A 19,145-nucleotide genomic window follows, 5' to 3' on the forward strand; every position below is an offset into this window, starting at 1 on the left:
ATTTATAGCGACGGGGTGCTTAAGGGTCAAAGCTGTATAACTGAGAGGAGACCTCCACATAGTGTTTAAAGGAATGCGGAGAACCAACCAGGGCTTCTGACCTAATGTCCAATCCTCACCTTCTCGTGGTGCACCCTGTTGGGTATCTACTTTGATACTGAACGAACGAGGATGGGCTGGCAATTTGGGATTTAGCTGACCAAATTGTATTCTTATTGGTTAAACCAAAATAAAAAAATGATGGTATAACATGACAAAATTTCATGCCGGCAGGGGCGTTGCCCGGTTAAACAAGGCCCCCGTTGTTTTCACCAGGGAACCAGGGCGAACAGCGAAAAGTCAGCTACTGGAACAAATCTGAAAACAAACCCCAACTCAACATCACCAGAGTTAAAGATCGGTACTATCAACATAAGAAGCCTGAATGGCAAAGAAATGGAGCTAGCTGAGGAATTAGATAAGTACCAGATCGACATAATAGGGGTGAACTGAAACAAAAAAGACCAAAACTGATGAGATCTTTCTAAGCAATAAATACAAAATGTTATATTCAGGCAATGACAATCAAGGAAAAGAAGGAGTAGCCATAGTATTCAACACAAAATACGAGGCTAATCTTCTTGAATGGCAGTCAGTCTCAAGTAGAGTAATGTGGGCAAATATGAGAATGGGGAACTGGACGATGAGACTTATTTGTGCCTATGGTCCAACAGAAGATTCTGTTAAGGTAGAAGTAGAGGAATTTTTTGATGCTTTAGAGAAAGCAACTGACACAATGAAAAAGGAAAAGTTGGTCCTTGTTGGTGATCAAAATAGCAGAGTAGGAAATGATTGTGAAACATACAAAAATATTTTGGGAAAATTCGGTGAAAAGAGCAAAGCTAATAATAATGGCAAATATCTGTTGGATTTCTGCTCAGGACATGGGCTGGTTATTACTAACACCATGTTCCTACATAAAAATGTGCACAAATTCACATGGAGAGAAGAGGCTAGGAATAAGAAAAGTCTCATTGACTATGTTATTGTTGATAGTGATGTTTTCTCCCTGGTGCAGGACACCAGAGTGTACAGAGGATTTGAAATTGGAAGTGATCACTATTTAGTCTTGAGCAGGATAAAATTGAATTTCATATTGAAAAGAATAACATGTAAGAAAGTTTTAAAGTGAATAAAAGTTGAGCAGCTCTCAGATATGAACTGTAGACTAAAATACAGAAAGATTATTGAAAAGAAAATGAAAGAGTTTGAGAACAGGAATCAAGCCTTGGAGATTCAGTGGCAAACTCTGAAGAAAACATTGATTGATTCTGCCAGAGAGGCATGTAGTGAGGTTGTGTGCAAGAATAAAAAAATCAGAACTCCCTGGTGGACACAGGAAGTTAAAGAGGCAGTGAAGGAAAAGAAGAAAGCATATCAAAAGTTCCTGTCAAATAAGTCAGCTTTTACTCTTACAGAATACAGAGACAAATGTAAGAAAGCTAAACATTGTGTAAAACCTGCTAAACAAAAGTCATGGGAGGATTTTGGCAAGAATATAGAAAATAAATATCAAGAAGGTGGCAAAATATTCTGGAGGTTGTTGAAGAAGCTTAGGAATGGAAGAAAGAATGCTGTAAAAGTGCTGTACTTTGAAAAAACTGCTAAATGAAACAAGCAGTGATGACAGCACAGTGATAAAAAACACTGACCAGGCATGCAGTCAGGAATACATATCCATACTTCAAGTAGAAAAAGACATCAAAGGCTTGAAATGTGGAAAGGCAGCAGGAGTAGATGATATTCGACCAAAAATGCTGAAGTATGGTGGTATAAGAGTCTCACAGTGGCTGCACTGCATAGTTCAGAAAGCCTGGACAGAGGGACGAATTTCCGGTGATTGGCGTAGAGCGCTCATCGTACCCATATATAAAAAGGGAAATAAAACTGAATGTGAGAATTACAGAGGTATTTCCCTACTGAGTGTTCCTGGCAAGATCTATGCAAGTATACTTGAGAAACGGTTGAGAAGAATTGTGGAAGAAAAGCTTGGTGAAGAACAAGCTGGATTCAGGCCAAATAGAGGCTGTCAGGATCAGATCTTCACTTTATGACAAATAGTCGAGAAAGCCTGGGAATATAACAGAGATCTGTATTTAAGTTTTGTCGATTTGGAAAAGGCATATGACAAGGTGCCAAGAGAGAAGCTATTCAATACGCTGCAGTTATATGGTGTCAATGGGGCATTATATCAAGCAATACTTAGTCTTTATTTGAGTTGTAAGTCAGCAGTTAGAATTGAAGGAAGTACAGGAAGATGGTTTAATGTTAAATCTGGTGTGAGACAGGGATGTACATTATCCCCTCTGTTATTCATTATCTATATGGATCACATTATGAAGGAAAGTGGTATTAAACCTGATATCAAAATTGGAGATGTTAATGTCAGCTCTTTGCTTTATGTGGATGATGTTATACTTCTAAATAAATCCGCTACAAGTCTGCAAGATTCTCTGACTAAATTGAATAGCTGTTGTAATAGATATGGTATGAAGGTCAGCAATAAAAAGACAAAGACAATGAAAATAGGCAGAATCATTGAAAATGTCAACTGTGTTGTGAATGGAGAACCTGTGGAACAAGCAAAACATTTCAGCTACTTAGGCACGATTTTTACTGAAGATGGTAAATTAAATATAGAAATAGACAACAGAATCAGTAAAGCTGGTATGGTGGGAAGTCAATTGAATAAATTCATATGGAGTAAGAGAGAAATTAGTCGGAACACTAAATTAGCTGTATACAAGACAATGTTCAAACCAGTTTTAACTTATGGATCTGAGAGCTGGGTCAGAAGTAAAACACTTGACCAAAGACTAGAGACCGCAGATATGAAAGTCCTGAGAAAGATTCGAGGCGTGAACAGATGGCATCAATGGCAATATCATATTAAAAATGAGGATATTAGGAAAGAACTTGGCATTGTCAGCATCCAGGAATGCGTTAGCAGAGCTAATCTCAGGTGGTATGGTCATTTAAATAGAATGGGAGAGGATAGATTAGCAAAACAAGTGTTTTCTGCCAGGTTGGCAGGAAAACGACCCAGAGGAAGACCAAGATATAGGTACGGTACAAAGTGCCTTAGACGATAGAAATATAAGATCTGATAATGTTGGAGTCTTGACAAGTAACAGACTGATTTGGAGGAAAATTGTAGATAGGAAGTTAGTAATGATGTAATTTTTTCATGTAGTACTGTCATATCCTGTACACCGCTTGAGGGTACATGGCAAAAATTTGATGATGATGATGATGATGATTTATAGCGACATATGTGTAGGAGGCGAGTCTTGGACCAAAGGATGTTGTGGCTTGTTTCTATTCCGTGCTGAGCTAATCCAGATTTCCCAGGTTTGTTGTGTTGAATGGATGATTGATCAAGTTCTGTGTAACTGTAATCTTTCCTACTTTGGACAAACTGGATGCTCTATAGAAAAAAGAATTCAAGAGCATCAATCATCCATTCAACACAGCAAACCTGCAAAATCTGATTAGCTCAGCATGGAATAGAAACAAGCCACAACATCCTTTGGTCCAAGACTTGCCTCCTACACAGATGTTGCTATAAATTTGAACGTTTATTTAAAGAAAGTGTGGAGGCCTTACTTCAACATCCTAACTTGAATCGTAATGACTGTATATCTGTATCAAAAATTTGGGAAAGTTTAATCAGGATAACACATAAATTTTTTTTTTCTATATTAGTCTAATGTTATTTAAGATTATTACATGAATTTCTGAATTAATATCTTTAATTCAAAAAAAAATGTTTACTCTTTTAATACTTAGCGATATGACATCACGTAGCTCATTCTATTTGTGAATGATCAATTGTTTGTGTTCCACTTTGTTTTTTAAAACTATTCCTATGTAGCCACTGAAGATGGTCTGTAATATTCAGACTGAAATATTTGGGAAATTAAATAATATTCTTGTGTAAACGTGTATATATTTTATAATCCTAATGTCGCAGGTATCTTTAAAGAATCAAAGTATCATTACTATAGCTAATAAGGAAAACACTACTTTAATAATGAATACTTCAGACGGTAAAAGCAAGATATTAACTGTATTAAGAGACCATGGTACATATCAACTGATAGTATTCCTACTAACCCCTAAAAAAATAGTTAATCAAAAAAGTAAAAACTTGGCCTCCTGACAAGCATGTGATTTTTATATGGAAGATTTCGAAAAATGAGCCATAGACTCAGCCCCACTCAAACTTTCCTGGCTAAGATATGTAGATGATGTGTTCTCTATTTGGCCTCATGGCCCAGACACGTTAGACTCCTTCCTCAGTCATCTCAATAGCCTACATCCAAGAATCCAGTTTACTATGGAAAAGGAAAAGAACAATTGTTTACCCTTCCTAGACACCTTAGTCACACGCCTGCCTGATACACTTGCCTTCACTGTATACAGAAAACCCACACACACAGGCAGATACATTTACAAACTCTCCCACCACCACCACCCCTCTCAACAATATGGCATTATTAAAACTCTTACCAAGAGAGCCCACAATCTTTGTTCCAGTGGAACCGCCCTCACTACTGAGCTTAATCACATACACATACACTTTCCTCTCCAACGGCTACAGCGATCACAGTATCAAAAAAATAATCAGTTCCTCCCCCATTCCCCGTCCTTCTCGTCAACAAGATTTTAAAAATGCCATCACCATACCCTACATCCGTGGCACATCCGAAAAAATAGCCAAGATACTAAAAAAGTACAACCTACATATAAGCCCCACTGCAAACTTGCTACCCTTATCAGTTCTACGAAAGATCAGCTTCCTCCTCTCTCTCTGCCTGGAGTTTACAAAATACCCTGTTCCTGTAAGCTGGCGTACTTTGGACAGACAGGCAGATCAGCATCCATCCACCTAGAGCAGGGGTGGCCAACCGTTTATAGTTCATGCATCAATTTTTTCATTTTTTAGTTAAGATGCGCCATACAAACTTATACCACTTTTCAGCACTTTTAAAATATGGTAATACGGATATATTTAACAGTTATGCATAAAATAATTTATTATATATATGGTAATATAGACACTTTTAGCAGTTTTAAATAAAAGGATTTCATATAAAGACAAGATAAACATTAATTATTTTATTGACTTTTGAAATTGCGCTGCTTTTGCTAAGCTTATAATGTTTGGAGTTAAATCAGTTACAGAAAGCATCAAGTAGTTTTTCAAATTTGAATCAGTTAGTCGCGACCGTAGTTTGTTCTTAATCATTTTCATTTATTAAAATGCTTGTTTTATTAAAATTTCCAAAATGACAGATATAACTCTGAGCAAATTTTCTCAGTTCTGGAAAATGTTCACAGGGCAACGATCACCAGAAATTAATTATATCAGAAGCATCTGGGAGTGATGGAAGTTCATTAAATTTCATTTTCAATAAAGAATTGGTTCTGAGATCAATAAGTTCCATTTGTATGTTATTAGGCATCGTCAAGATTTTTTGTTCAGTAAGTGAAAAGGAATTTATAAATGCAAATATGCAGTCTCCTTCTTCGGCAAAGTCGCTAAAACGAATGTTAAAGGACTCTTGTAATAATCTGAGTTTCTCAGTATATTCTGTAAAGTTGCCATTATTTTCAACAGATTCATTATGTTCTTTTAAATGTGGAAATTGACTTAAATCCCCATTTTCTAACTGGGAGATGAACAGTTTTAAATTCATTTTGAATGCACTGATGTCATTTACTAAGCTAGGAAGCAATTTGTTCTTGCCCTGCAGTTTCAAATTTAGATAATTGAGGTGGCTGGTAACATCAACTAAAAATGCTAAATCAAATAGCCATTTCTCATCATACAACAGAGTTTTTTCCTCGTGCAGCTCATCCGTCTCTTCCCGAAAATTACGAACACTTTCTTTCTTTCTACTGAGAACTTGTCCTTTAGAAAGCCAGCGCACCTCACAATGAAGGACGAGATCACCATATTCCATATCTAGCAGTTCACAATATTTTCTGAATTATCTTCTGTTTAATCCTCTTGCTCTAATTTTATTCACACACTTTACAACTGGTATCATAACATGCCTCAAATTTAGAGTTTTTCCACATAGAGATTCTTCATGTATAATACAGTGATATTTTAGTAGAGAACGACCTAAAAACCTTTTAGGTTACAGTCCCAGAAACGCTACCTATCATTGACGGTGCTCCATCAGTATACACACTGATGAGTTTACTAGAATCTAAGTTGTTGATTCTCTAGACATGACTTTACTTTGTCAAATATGTCTGACCCTCTGGTTTTTCCATGAAGTGATTCAAGACCGATAAGTTCTTCAAAGATGTTAAAATTACCATCAATTCCTCTTATAAAAATGCTTAATTGGGCTACATCACATATGTCAGCGGATTCGTCCAAGGCTGAAAGAAAAGAAAGTACAATCATGAACATGGTCTTTTAATTGCTCAGTAACATCATGGGAAAGTTCTTCGATGCGTCTTGTAATTGTTTGCTTGGACAGAGCAATTTGGTTTACTTTTCTTACAACATTCTTATCACCAAGACATTTTGCAAAATTTTCGAGACAGGGCTTAACAACTCCCTCTTCATCAGAGAAAGGCTTGTGTTTTTTAGTCAACACAAAGGCAATTTTATAAGACGCCTCCAGCATTACCACACTTTAACAACTTCGTTTCACAAATATATTTTGTCTCTTTTTTATTTCTTCCTTTTTCTTAACCACCTATTCTTTCCGTAACTTAGACCCAGGAACTATTTTCTCTGAATTCTCTTCTGTTTAACCCTCTTGCTCTAATTTTATTCACACACTTTACAACTGGTATCATAACATGCTTCAAATTTAGAGTTTTTCCACACAGAGATTCTTCATGTATAATACAGTGATATTTTAGTAGAGAACGACCTAAAAACCATTCACGTTACAGTCCCAGAAACTCTACCTATCATTGACGGTGCTCCATCAGTATACACACTGATGAGCTTACTAGAATCTAGTTGTTGATTCTCTAGACATGACTTTACTTTGTCAAATAAGTCTGACCGATAAGTTCTTCAAAGATGTTAAAATTACCATCAATTCTTCTTATAAAAATGTTTAATTGGGCTACATCACATATGTCAGCGGATTCGTCCAAGGCTAAAGAAAAGAAAGCACAAGCATGAACATGGTCTTTTAATTGCTCAGTAACATCATGGGAAAGTTCTTCGATGCGTCTTGTAATTGTTTGCTTGGACAGAGCAATTTGGTTTACTTTTCTTACAACATTCTTATCGCCAAGACATTTTGGTCTCTACTAAAATTTTTCGAGACAGGGCTTAACAACTTCCTCTCCATTAGAGAAAGGCTTGTGTTTTTTAGCAAACACAAAGGCAATTTCATAAGATGCCTCCAGCATTGCCACACTTTCACAACTTCGTTTCACAAATATAACTTTATATTTGCGAAACTTTATAGCCGAATACGATGTTATTTTGTCTCTTTTTTATTTCTTCCTTTTTCTTAACCACCTATTCTTTCTGCAACTCAGACCCAGGAACTAACTTCAGTTTTTCTTCTAATTCAGCTTGATGTTTTCTATAGTGTCTGTTAAGATCATGTCTTCTATTATCTGAGAGAGTGCTTAAATAAGAACTAATTTTCCCACAGTTTGCAAAGTAATGGGTAACTGACTGTAAAAAATTATTTCAAAAAGTAAAGCTTATTATTAAATAATTAATTTAAAAATTATTTTATGGTTTTAAACATTATGAACATTCAAAAATAGTTCTACAAGTTTAAGATAAGATTCTTGTTTCATGAAGGCCTAATGCAGTTCTATAAGTTTAAAAATATTATATATATATATTTTCATAGAGTGTTTTCGTCTCTCTCTTGTAATATATTATGTCCAATGAAATACGAGATCACTTCCTGCCATAAAACAGTCGATCAGCTGGCAATCACACACACAAAACCCAAACATCCTCATTACGAAAGCTTTGCTGATGATCAGTTAAATTTTAGGAATAAATCTACTATACGTAAATAAAAAGGAAAGATATTGTATTAAAAAAACATAAAAACACACTCATACAAATACATCGAATAATTGCAGGTTTCAGTATCAGCAAATTAAGGGAGCGGGCAAGAACTTGACATACGCGTTCAAAATGAAAAAAATTATTTTTAAATTTACAGAACTATATTAACCCTTCATGAAAACAGAAATCTTATCTTAAACTTAAAGAACTGTTAATAAAAACATATAAGTTCGAAAACACAGAATTGTTCACTCACATCGAATCAGAAGTTCATCGAACGTTATGACGAGAGTCGGCCGTAAACTGATTGAGTAACTGGTGATGCATGTCAGCATTTGCCGGTGCCTGTTGCTTCAAGATCAAACAAGTATAATAAGTGCACACTCTAGAATTCAGTGGTAGGTTAATTGTGTGTTTATATATAAATATATAAATCGTTTGCGACATTTTTAAAAATTTTTCTCTGGGGTTCAATGCCCCACTTCTAATCATGCAATGCGCCACTTTTGGTGCATGCGCCATAGGTTGGCCACCCCTGGCCTAGAGGAACACAAGTCTTACATCTGCAAGCACAACTATGGCCATTCAGGCTTGGCTGACCATGTTTTGGACACCACCCACAGAGTATCATGGAAGAAAACCACCATGTTCCACCACAGCAAATTCAAGAAAGAGAGACTTTTCTTAGAAGCAGCAGCTCTCAGAAACCAACCAAATCTTAATAAATACGGTTGCATTAAGCTTCCGAAGATTTGGGAAACACTCATCACCAGAGGTCCCACCTTACATTCCAGGCCACCTACTACTGCCTTTAGAGGGCGCTCCACCTAGATAGGACTTTAGTGTCACCCACGTGGTTGGGCTTAGTATTGTTTGTTTGTTATTTGTGTGTATGTTACATTAATTGTTTTTGTAATCCTCGTAGATGTCCTAGTGACTAGGATGAAATATAGGAAGTATTAAATTCTATTTTAATTCTTTTTGAGTGTTGTAAAAAATCCATTAAGCCTCCAACATGATGTCCTCACAGCACTTAAGCCTCTACACACGTATTTTCTATATTCTTGCCAAAGTCCTCCCATGACTTTCGTTTAGCTAGTTTTACACAGTGTTTAGCATTCCTGCATTTGTCTCTGTATTCTCTAAGAGCACAAGCTGACTTATTTGCCAGGAACTTTTGATATCCTTTCTTCTTTTCCTTCACTGCCTCTTTAACTTCCTGTGTCCAACATGGAGTTCTAATTTTTCTATTGTTGCAGACAAGTTGACCAAATTCTTCTCTAGCTGAATCAATCAGGACTTTCTTCAAGGCTTGAAGCTGAATCTCCAAGGTTTGATTCCTGTTCTTGAACTCTTTCATTTTTTCCTCAATAATCTTTGCGTATTTTAGTGTACAGTTCACATCTGAGAGCTGCTCAACTTTTATTCGCTTTTAAACTTTCTTTCATGTTATTCTTTTCAATATAAAATTCAATTTTATCCTGCTCAAGACTAAATAGTGATCACTTCCAATTTCAAATTCTCTGTACACTCTGGTGTCCTGTACCAGGGAGAAAACATCACTATCAACAATAACATAGTCAATGAGACTTTTCTTATTCCTTGCCTCTTCTCTCCACGTGAATTTTTGCACATTTTTATGTTAGAACATGGTGTTAGTAATAACCAGTCCATGTCCTGAGCAGAAATCCAACAGATATTTGCCATTATTATTAGCTTTGCTCTTTTCTCCAAATTTTCCCAAAATATTTTTGTATGTCTCACAATCATTTCCTACTCTGCTATTTAGATCCCCAACAAGGACCAACTTTTCCTTTTTCATTGTGTCAGTTGCTTTTTCTAAAGCCTCAAAAAATTCCTCTACTTCTATCTTAGTAGAACCTTCTGTGGGACCATAGGCACAAATAAGTCTCATTGTTCAGTTCCCCATTCTTATATTTGCCCCCATCACTCTACTTGAGACTGCCTGCCATTCAAGAAGATTAGCCTCATATTTAGTGTTGAATACTATTGCTACCCCTTCTTTTCCTTGATTGTCATTGCCTGAATATAACATTTTGTATTTATTGCTCAGAAAGATCTCACCAATTTTTGTCTTTTTTGTTTCAGTCACCCCTATTATGTCGATCTAGTACTTATCTAATTCCTCAGCTAGCTCCATTGCTTTGCCATTCAGGCTTCTTATGTTGATAGTACCGATCTTTAACTCTGTTGATGTTGAGTTGGGGTGTGTTTTCAGATTTGTTCCAGTAGCTGACTTTTCGCTGTTCCCCCTGGTTCCCTGGCGAAAACAACGGCAGCCTTGTTTAACCGGGCGACGCCCCAGCCGGCATGAAATTTTGTCATGTTGTACCATCATTTTTTAATTTTTATTGTGGTTTAACCAATAAGAATACAATTTGGTTGGCTAAATCCCAAATTGCCAGCCCATCCTTGTTCGTTCAGTATCCAAGTAGATACCCAACAGGGTGCACCACAAGAAGGTGAGGATTGGACATTAGGTCAGAAGCCCTGGTTGGTTGTCCACATTCCTTTAAAGGCTATGTGGAGGTCTCCTCTCAGTTATATAGCTTTATAACATTTAATAAACTTTATAACAAAGCTGTATAACATTTTGTCAGATTTTGCATATGAAAATGAACTGATTAAAACCAAAATTGAATCATATAGATATATTCTTGTGTGCTTCCATATTTCTGATTTTATTTAAATCCCTTTGGCCAGAACAGAGTTATTGTAGTATATAACTTCAGAAGCATGCTATCTTCCTCCTCAAAATGGTCCTGCTAAAACAAAAACTGATTTTGAAAATTGACTTCACAAATTTTTTATGTATTCCAAATTTCAATAAAATCATCCATATTATTTGTTAGTAGCCTATACTGTGTGCAGAGAAATAGATAAAAAATATCTGAAAGGTGCTTATGCATTTTATCAAATCACTAAAAAATACATCAAAGATATGTATATTTTAAATATTTTTCAGAAAGTAATTTCTTTAAAACCATGATTATGTATTAAAAATGTTTTCAGTGTCTTGATGCATTGTGGAGGTTAAGTCTTAATGCAAGTCGGTGCATTAAGACTGTGCATGTAGCTAATTGGTAACTCTAATATCTGTATAAAATTCAATTTTGTTGAGTATTTTCTTCAAAAATAGCATTACTTTTCAGTCTATCTTCAGAATACTAAAAAGTAGAAGAATAAATTAGAATACCAGAAATAAATGAACCTTATTTTAAATTATGATTCTTCTTACTTAAAGTTGAATTTTGTTGTATTTCAGTTTAGTTACAGAATTTTCCCCTTAATTTTAAAAAATTTTTTTTATTATCAGTACTGAATGAACCATGATAAATTAATGTAGGCATTAGTAATTGTAATTACTGATTCCTACATCAATACCAATTGCAGTTGTTCTTGTAATTTGTATTGATATTTAGCATTGAAGTTATATTTGCATATCAGTTCACAAAATTGATTATTTCAAGTGTTACCCAGATTATCCTAGATTTTATAATATTTTTACTGAAATTAATAGTGTGATATTTGTTTGTAGGTAATAATAGGCGAAGATGGAGTTGCTGGGCAGCTTGGTGAACATAGTCTGTGTGATGGTCCCCCATTTGGCAGATTAGTAGAACATACTGTTGAATTTTTGTATGTTAATTTTTACTGAAATTATGCATAGTTCAGAGCAGTTAATTTTGGCACAGTTTTTAAGAGTTTTGTTTGTTTTGCATTAGAATATAACTTCAGAACAGAAATATTGTTTAATATAAATGTGATAGGTAGGATGCAGTTTGTGGAGGATATTATTTAGCATTTTTATGGATCATGTTTTATAAATAAAATTTACAATTTTACTGTTTGATAAGCAAGAACCTATTCATAGTAGAATCCAAAAGCTCGAAGCATTGCTGTCTGGTCATGGAAACTTAAAAATTATCTAAAAGCATCATCATTACATGGTAGACTCTTCAGAGTTGTGTCTTCTTTTGGTTTGAAATTACAATATTGCACATCAGTAACTGCATTGTTGGAGAACTACTATCATATATATCAAAACACAGATTATGTTTCCTGCTCTGGAGACCAAACATCATAAGCTGATGAAGTCCATGTACCAGTAAGTCTAGTTAGCTTCCATTTAGGAAGGTATATATATTCCTCTGGAACTGCTTGCTGATTTCATTGTTTTGGTGAAAATGAGCTGCCCTACAATTAGACAGGGTTAACAGTTGTCCAGGAGAAGCTGTATATTCTTCTTCCTTTTTCCCTCTTTTATCTTGCTGTGTCAAGGTTTTTCTATTCATTTAACTGCAACCATACACAAGGATAAAGTGGTTAGCCCTTTGCCTCCCAGTGTGGCCTATGTCTGTAGAAGCGTTGAGTTCTTAAGGTCAATTTGCCTGCTTGCTGGATGAAAAACCCCAGATAAACTGGGGAGAAAACCCTGCAGTCCATGCCAAATACCAGTTAACTTGGCCATGTCTGAGATAGATCCTAAGCTCCTCACGTCTGCAACGGGAATGGAATCAAACCCATGACACTCCTTTGATTCCATACTTTTTTGTTAGTTTGTTAGTGGTGTAAGTCCTTGCACATAGCTTTCTTTCCTTTGTTTTCTGTATTCTGGAAGGATACATATTAATTCACTAGCCAGGATTTTCTTTGTGATTTTTTTTTCTTTTCTTGTATTGTTTCTTTAAATTCCAGGTCCACCAATAATTCTTATTTTTCTGTGTTTTGCAAATAGTTTCAAAATATGCTTCTTTGGCTGAATATACTAATTTATAATAGTGTGTCATGGTGTAAACAACACCAAGAGAGAAAAAAATTATTTATTGAACTTTTAATATTTTGCTGGTTTTTTTACCCTACATCTTCAGGACACAAATTATGACTGTTACAAACACACAGGAACTCAATTAATCATTAGAAACAATTCAAATTATAACTGAAACAGAATTAATGTGCTAACACAGTGCTCTCTATGGCAGTAATTTATTATTATTATTATCATTCGTGACACCTCCAAGGAGTCTGAAGACTCATCCCAGGTGGACACCTGTTGTACAACTCTCCATCTCCACCATTACACCGAATCTCTACTGCCAATCAACAACATCAGCACCATCTACTGCCCACCACCACTACCACGGCTAGTATTTTTTGTCTGAAAATTGCATGTGTGTTCTAAAGGGCCGATTTCTCTGTATGCGGAATGAAAAACCAGAGTTTCTGGGAGAAAAATCCTACTACCTCCATATGAGATCGGCTAACTCACCTTCAATTGAAAAAGTCCATATAAGGATTCCTCCCATCATGATGAGAATCGAACTTAGGCATTTTCCAATCGAAGTGCACAATGATTTGGAGAAGTCGATTGACTATCTCTGGCCTCAGAAATCTCTCTCTCACAGATGTTTGGCAAATTAATGCAACCATATTTGTTGAGGTTTGGAAAGTGCTTTGTAGTAGATGCTGATTCTAAAAATAGTCTCTCAGAGCTATGGTGACTTCTTTTTAATACCAACATCTTCCTCCATTTAATCTTATGTGAAGAGGTATCCAGAGCATGGTCTGCTAGTCCTGACTTGCCATACAGATGATTACGGATTTAATTTTTGTGTTCTTCAAGGTATATGAGAACTGATTTAAGAGTCTGTCCAAAGTAGGCCAAACTGCAGCCATAAGGAACTTTATACACTCCATGATATGCAAGAACATGAAGTTGATCTTTAGGAGAACTGAAGGAAGCTAGCAGAATGAGTGGTATTGAAAGTGGTACAGAGATTTTCAAAAAACTTTAGCTATCTTTACTGATGAAACCTTAATGTATGATATGGGAATAGTTTGCTGTGATCATGCATATTGGTTGTAGGAGGGTTATGCAGTATTTTATATTGGCCATTAGCTATAAAGGTGATGCAAAGGTCTCTGAGCTCAGTTTCAAGGGGTTTCATTTGAATAAATAGCCTTGGTTCAGTGAATAAGTGTTTTGAGGATGCAATGCTGTTGGTATGGATAGTAGTATGTTGGCTTATGTGATTGCCATACAAATGATTATATTCGTGATTATCTGCATTCTCTATATTGCCATCATCATCATCAAATTCCTGATATGTATCCTCACTGGATGTACAGGTTAATTAGAATAGTACTAGATGAAAAAGTTACCCCATTACTAACTTAATAATAATTTTTTTCAAAATAAATCTGTTATCTGTTAAGTCTCCAATAATATCAGATATTATATTTCTGTATTTTAAGGCACTTTTTTTAGTATATTAATCAGTCTTCTTCTGGGGCTTTATCCTGCAAAGCTGTTAAAGAACATTTCTTTTCCTCATCTTTTCTTTCCCATTCTTTTTAAGTGACCATACCGCCTGAAAATGAATAGGAGAGGAAAGATTAGCAAAACAAGTGTTCTTTGCGAGGTTTGCAGAGGAAAGACCCAGAGGAAAATGAAAACATAGATGGACTGATAATACAGTAATATGTGCCTTAAAAGACAGAAATATCATCAAAGAATAACATGTAAGAAAGTTTTAAAGCGAATAAAAGTTGAGCAGCTCTCAGATGCGAACTGTAGACTAAAATACACCAAGATTATTGAAGAAAAAACAAAAGAGTTTGAGAACAGGAACCAAACCTTGGAGATTCAGTGGCAAAACCTGTAGAAAACATGATTGATTCAGCCACAGAGGCATGTGGTGAGGTTGTCTGTAAGGATAGAAAAATCAGAACTCCATGACACAAGAAGTTAAAGAGGCAGTAAAAGAAAAGAAGAAAGCATATCAAAAGTTCCCGGCAAATAAGTAAGCTTGTGCTCTTATAGAATACAGAGACAAATGTAAGAAAGCTAAACACTCTGTAAACCTGGCTAAACAAAAGTCCTGGGAATACTTTTGTAAGAACATAGAAAATAAATATCAAGAAAGTGGCAAGATATTCTCGACGTTGTTGAAGAAGCTCAGAAATGGAGGAAAGAGTGCTGTAAAAGGAATTAGAGATGATAAAGGTGACATGAAAACAGGAGAAAAAGATATCGTTGAAGTATGGAGTAATTACTTCGAAAAATTGCTAAATGAAACAAGCAGTGATGACAGCACAGTGGTAAAAAACACTCAACAGGCATACAGTCAGGAATACATATCCATACTTGAAGTAGAAAAAGCCATCAAAAGCCTGAAATGTGGAAAGGCAGCAGGAGTAGATGATATTCGACCAGAAATGCTCAAGTATGGAGGTATAAAAGTCTTACAGTGGCTGCACTGCATAGTTCAGAAGGCCTGTACAGAGGACAAATTCCAGATGATTGGAGTAGAGCTCTCATTCTACTCATATATAAAAAGGGAAATAAAATTGAATGCGAGAATTGCAGAGGTATTTCTCTACTCAGTGTTCCTGGCAAGTATACTTGAGAAACGGTTTAGGAGGATTGTGGAAGACAAGCTTGGTGAGGAACAAGCTGGATTCAGGCCAAATAGAGGTTGTCATGATCAGATTTTCACTTTACGACAGATAGTTGAAAAATCATGGGAATATAACAAAGATGTGTATTTAAATTTTGTAGATCTGGAAAAGGCATAAGACAAGGTGCCAAAAAAGAAGCTATTCAAAACACTACAGTTATATGGTGTCAATGGGACATTATATCAAGCAATACTTAGTCTTTATTTGAGTTGTAAGTCAGCAGTTAGAATTGAAGGGAGTACAGGAAGATGGTTTAATGTTAAATCTGGTGTCAGACAAGAATGTACATTATCCCCTCTGTTATTCATTATATATATGGATCACATTATGAAGGAAAGTGGTATTAAACATGATATCAGAATTGGAGATGTTAATGTCAGCTCTTTGCTTTATGCGGATGATGTTATACTTCTAAATAAATCTGCTACAAGTTTGCAAGATTCTCTGACTAAATTGAATAGCTGTTGTAATAGATATGGTATGAAGGTCAGCAATAAAAAGACAAAGACAATGAAAATAGGTAAAATCATTGAAAATGTCAACTGTGTTGTGAATGGAGAACCTGGGGAACAAGTGAAACATTTCAGCTACTTAGTCACGATTTTTACTGAAGATGGTAAATTAAATATAGAAATAGACAACAGAATCAACAAAGCTGGTATGGCAGGAAGTCAATTGAATAAATTCATATGGAATAACGGAGAAATTAGTCGGAACACTAAATTTGTTGTATAAAGACAGTGTTCAAACCAGTTTTAACTTATGGATCTGAGAGCTGGGTCAGAAGTAAAACACTTGACCAAAGACTAGAGATCGCAGATATGAGAGTCCTGAGAAAGATTATAGGCGTGAACAGATGGCATCAATGGCAATATCATATTAAAAATGAGGATATTAAGAAAGAACTTGACATTGTCAACATCCAGGAATGCATTAGCAGAGCTAATCTCAGGTGATATGGTCACTTTCTTCACCCATTCAAACAGAATGGGTGAAGAAAGATTAGCAAAACAAGTGTTCTCTGCCAGTTTGCAGCAAAACGACCCAGAGGAAGACCAAGATATAGGTGGATTGATACGGTACAAAGTGCCTTAGATGATAGAAATATAAGATCTGATAATGTTGGAGTCTTGACAAGTAACAGACTGATTTGGAGGAAAATTGTAGATAGGCAGTTAGTAATGATGTAATTTTTTTCATGTAGTACTATTATATCCTGTACACCTCTTGAGGGTACATGGCAGGAATTTGATGATGATGAACAACAGCCACGTAAAGCAAAGTGCTGAAATTAACATCTCCAATTTTGATATCAGATTTAATACCACTTTCCTTCATAAAATGATCCATATAGATAACGAACAACAGAAGGGATAGTGTACTTTCTTGTCTGACACCAGATTTAACATTAAACCATCTTCCTGTACTTTCTACAATTCTAACTGCTGACTTACAACTCAAATAAAGACTAAATATTGCTTGATATAGTGTTCCATTGACGCCATACAAATGTAGTGTTTTGAATAGCTTTTCTCTTGGCACCTTGTCATATGCCTTTTCCAGATCTACAAAACTTAAATATAGATCATTGTTATATTCCTATGATTTCTCAACTATTTGTTGTAAAGTGAAAATCTGATCCTGACAGCTTCTATTTGGCCTGAATCCAGCTTGTTCTTCACCAAGCTTTTCTTCCACAATCCTTCTTAACCTTTTCTCGAGTATACTTGCTTAAATCTTAACAAGTACACTCAGTAGAGAAATACCTCTCATCCAGAATTCATGCCTCTGTCCAGGCCATGCATGACTCTATGAGCGACAAATCTAGCCCTTATCCCCTTGCGAACATCATTCTCAGCTCCAAGGATTCCCTCTTGTCCAGTTTATTTTCTATTCTTACCAAAGTCTTCTGATGACTTTTTTGTTAATTATTTTACACAGTGCTTCATGTCTTACATTTTTCTCTGTATTTTCTAAGAGCACAAGCTCACTTACTTCCCAGTAACTTTTCATATGCATTCTTCTTTTGCTTCACTGCCTCTTTAACCTCCTGAGTCTACCATGGAGTTCTGATTTTTCTATCCTTAACAACAGATCACCTCATCACATGCCTCCCTGGCCCTGAATAAATCAGTCAATTTTTTTTTTTAAGGATTTGCCCTTGAATCTCCAAGGTTTGGTTCTTGTTTTCAAAATTCTTTCATTTTTTCTTCAATGAGGTTTGTGTATATGAGTCTATTGTTAACCTCTGCAAGCTGCTAAACCTGGATTCATTTAAAACTTTCTTACACACTCTTTTTTTCAATATGAAATTTTATTCTACTCAAAACTAAATAGTGATCACTTCCTATTCCAAATCCTCTATATACTCCTGTCTCCTGAACCAGTGAAGAAACTTTTCTTGTTTCTTGCATCTTCTCTCCATGTGAATTTGTGCACATTTTTATGTTGGTGTTAGTAATAACACCAACATTAAACATGGTGTTAGTAATAACTAATCCATATCCTGAATGGAAATCCAGCAGGCATTTACTGTTATTATGAACTTTGCACTTTTCTCCAAATTTCCCAAAATATTTCTATATGTCTGGTAATCATTTCCTGTTCTGGTGTTTAGCTCTTCAACAATGACCAACTTTTCCTTTTTCATTGAGCCAGCTGCCCCCTCTCTAATGGCTCAAAAAATTCCTCCACATCTTCCTTATTAGAATTTCTGTGGGACTATAAGCACAAATTAATCTCATTGTCCAGTTCCCTATTCTGATATTGGCCCACATCCCTCTACTAATTAGCTGCTAATTCTTTCCTGATTGTTATTTCCTGAATATACCATTTTGTATTTTGTTGCCTAGAAAGATCTCACCTGTTTTTGTCTTCTTTCTTTCAGTAACACCAATCATGTTGATCTGGTACTTATCCAATTCTTCTGCTGGTTCCATTTATTTTCCATTGATGTTTCTTATGTTGATAGTACCATTGTGCTGTCACTCCTTGTTTCATTTAGCAGTCTTTCAAAGTAATTACCCCCAGACATCTAGAATATCATTAACTTTGATTTTAATGTTACCTCTATCATCTCTGATTCCTTTTACAGTACATTTTCCTTTATTCCTAAGCATTTTCAATGGCCTCCAGAATATTTTGCCACCTTCCTGATATTCATTTTCTACATTCTTACCAAAATCTTCTCATTATGCTCTATTAGCTTAAACCAGAAATAAAATAATAGTATAACAATGAGATTTCATGTCTTCTGTGGCTCTGCTATTTTTGTCAGGGCAGGGCAAACAGTGAAAATTCACTTGCTGGAACAAACACAGTATCAGAAGAATAGAAGATAGGAACCATTAATATAAGGCACGTCATTTTTCAGGAAATCAAATTTGCAGAAGAACTTGAAAAGTATCACATGGACCATACTTTTTGTGTTTATGAGAGAAAGAATACTAAAACAGGTAAAATCCCACTATATAGTAAATACCATATGTTATATTCAGGCAATAATGAACAGGGAAAGGAAGAAGAAGTAGTGATAGCATTCAATACCAAACATCAAGATAAACATTTTGAGTGGAACCCACTTTCAAACAGATTATGTGGACAA

At 35.5% G+C, this 19,145-nt stretch overlaps 1 protein-coding gene across 2 annotated transcripts in view; it reads left to right on the forward strand.

The window, feature by feature from the left end:
* The window catches only part of LOC150103850 (carnitine O-acetyltransferase-like), a 187,441-nt gene that overhangs the window by 97,984 nt on the left and 70,312 nt on the right, over positions 1-19,145 (forward strand). For both annotated transcript variants that reach the window (XM_090397153.1, XM_090397152.1), the window contains one exon: positions 11,619-11,719. In XM_090397153.1, the coding sequence (XP_090253279.1) occupies positions 11,619-11,719 (101 nt within the window). The remainder of the gene's footprint in view (positions 1-11,618; positions 11,720-19,145) is intronic.

Source organism: Typopeltis vanoorti, chromosome 8, assembly GCF_054136105.1.
Source record: "Typopeltis vanoorti isolate ZY-2024b chromosome 8, IOZ_Tvanoo_1.0, whole genome shotgun sequence".
NCBI lineage: Eukaryota > Metazoa > Arthropoda > Arachnida > Uropygi > Thelyphonidae > Typopeltis > Typopeltis vanoorti.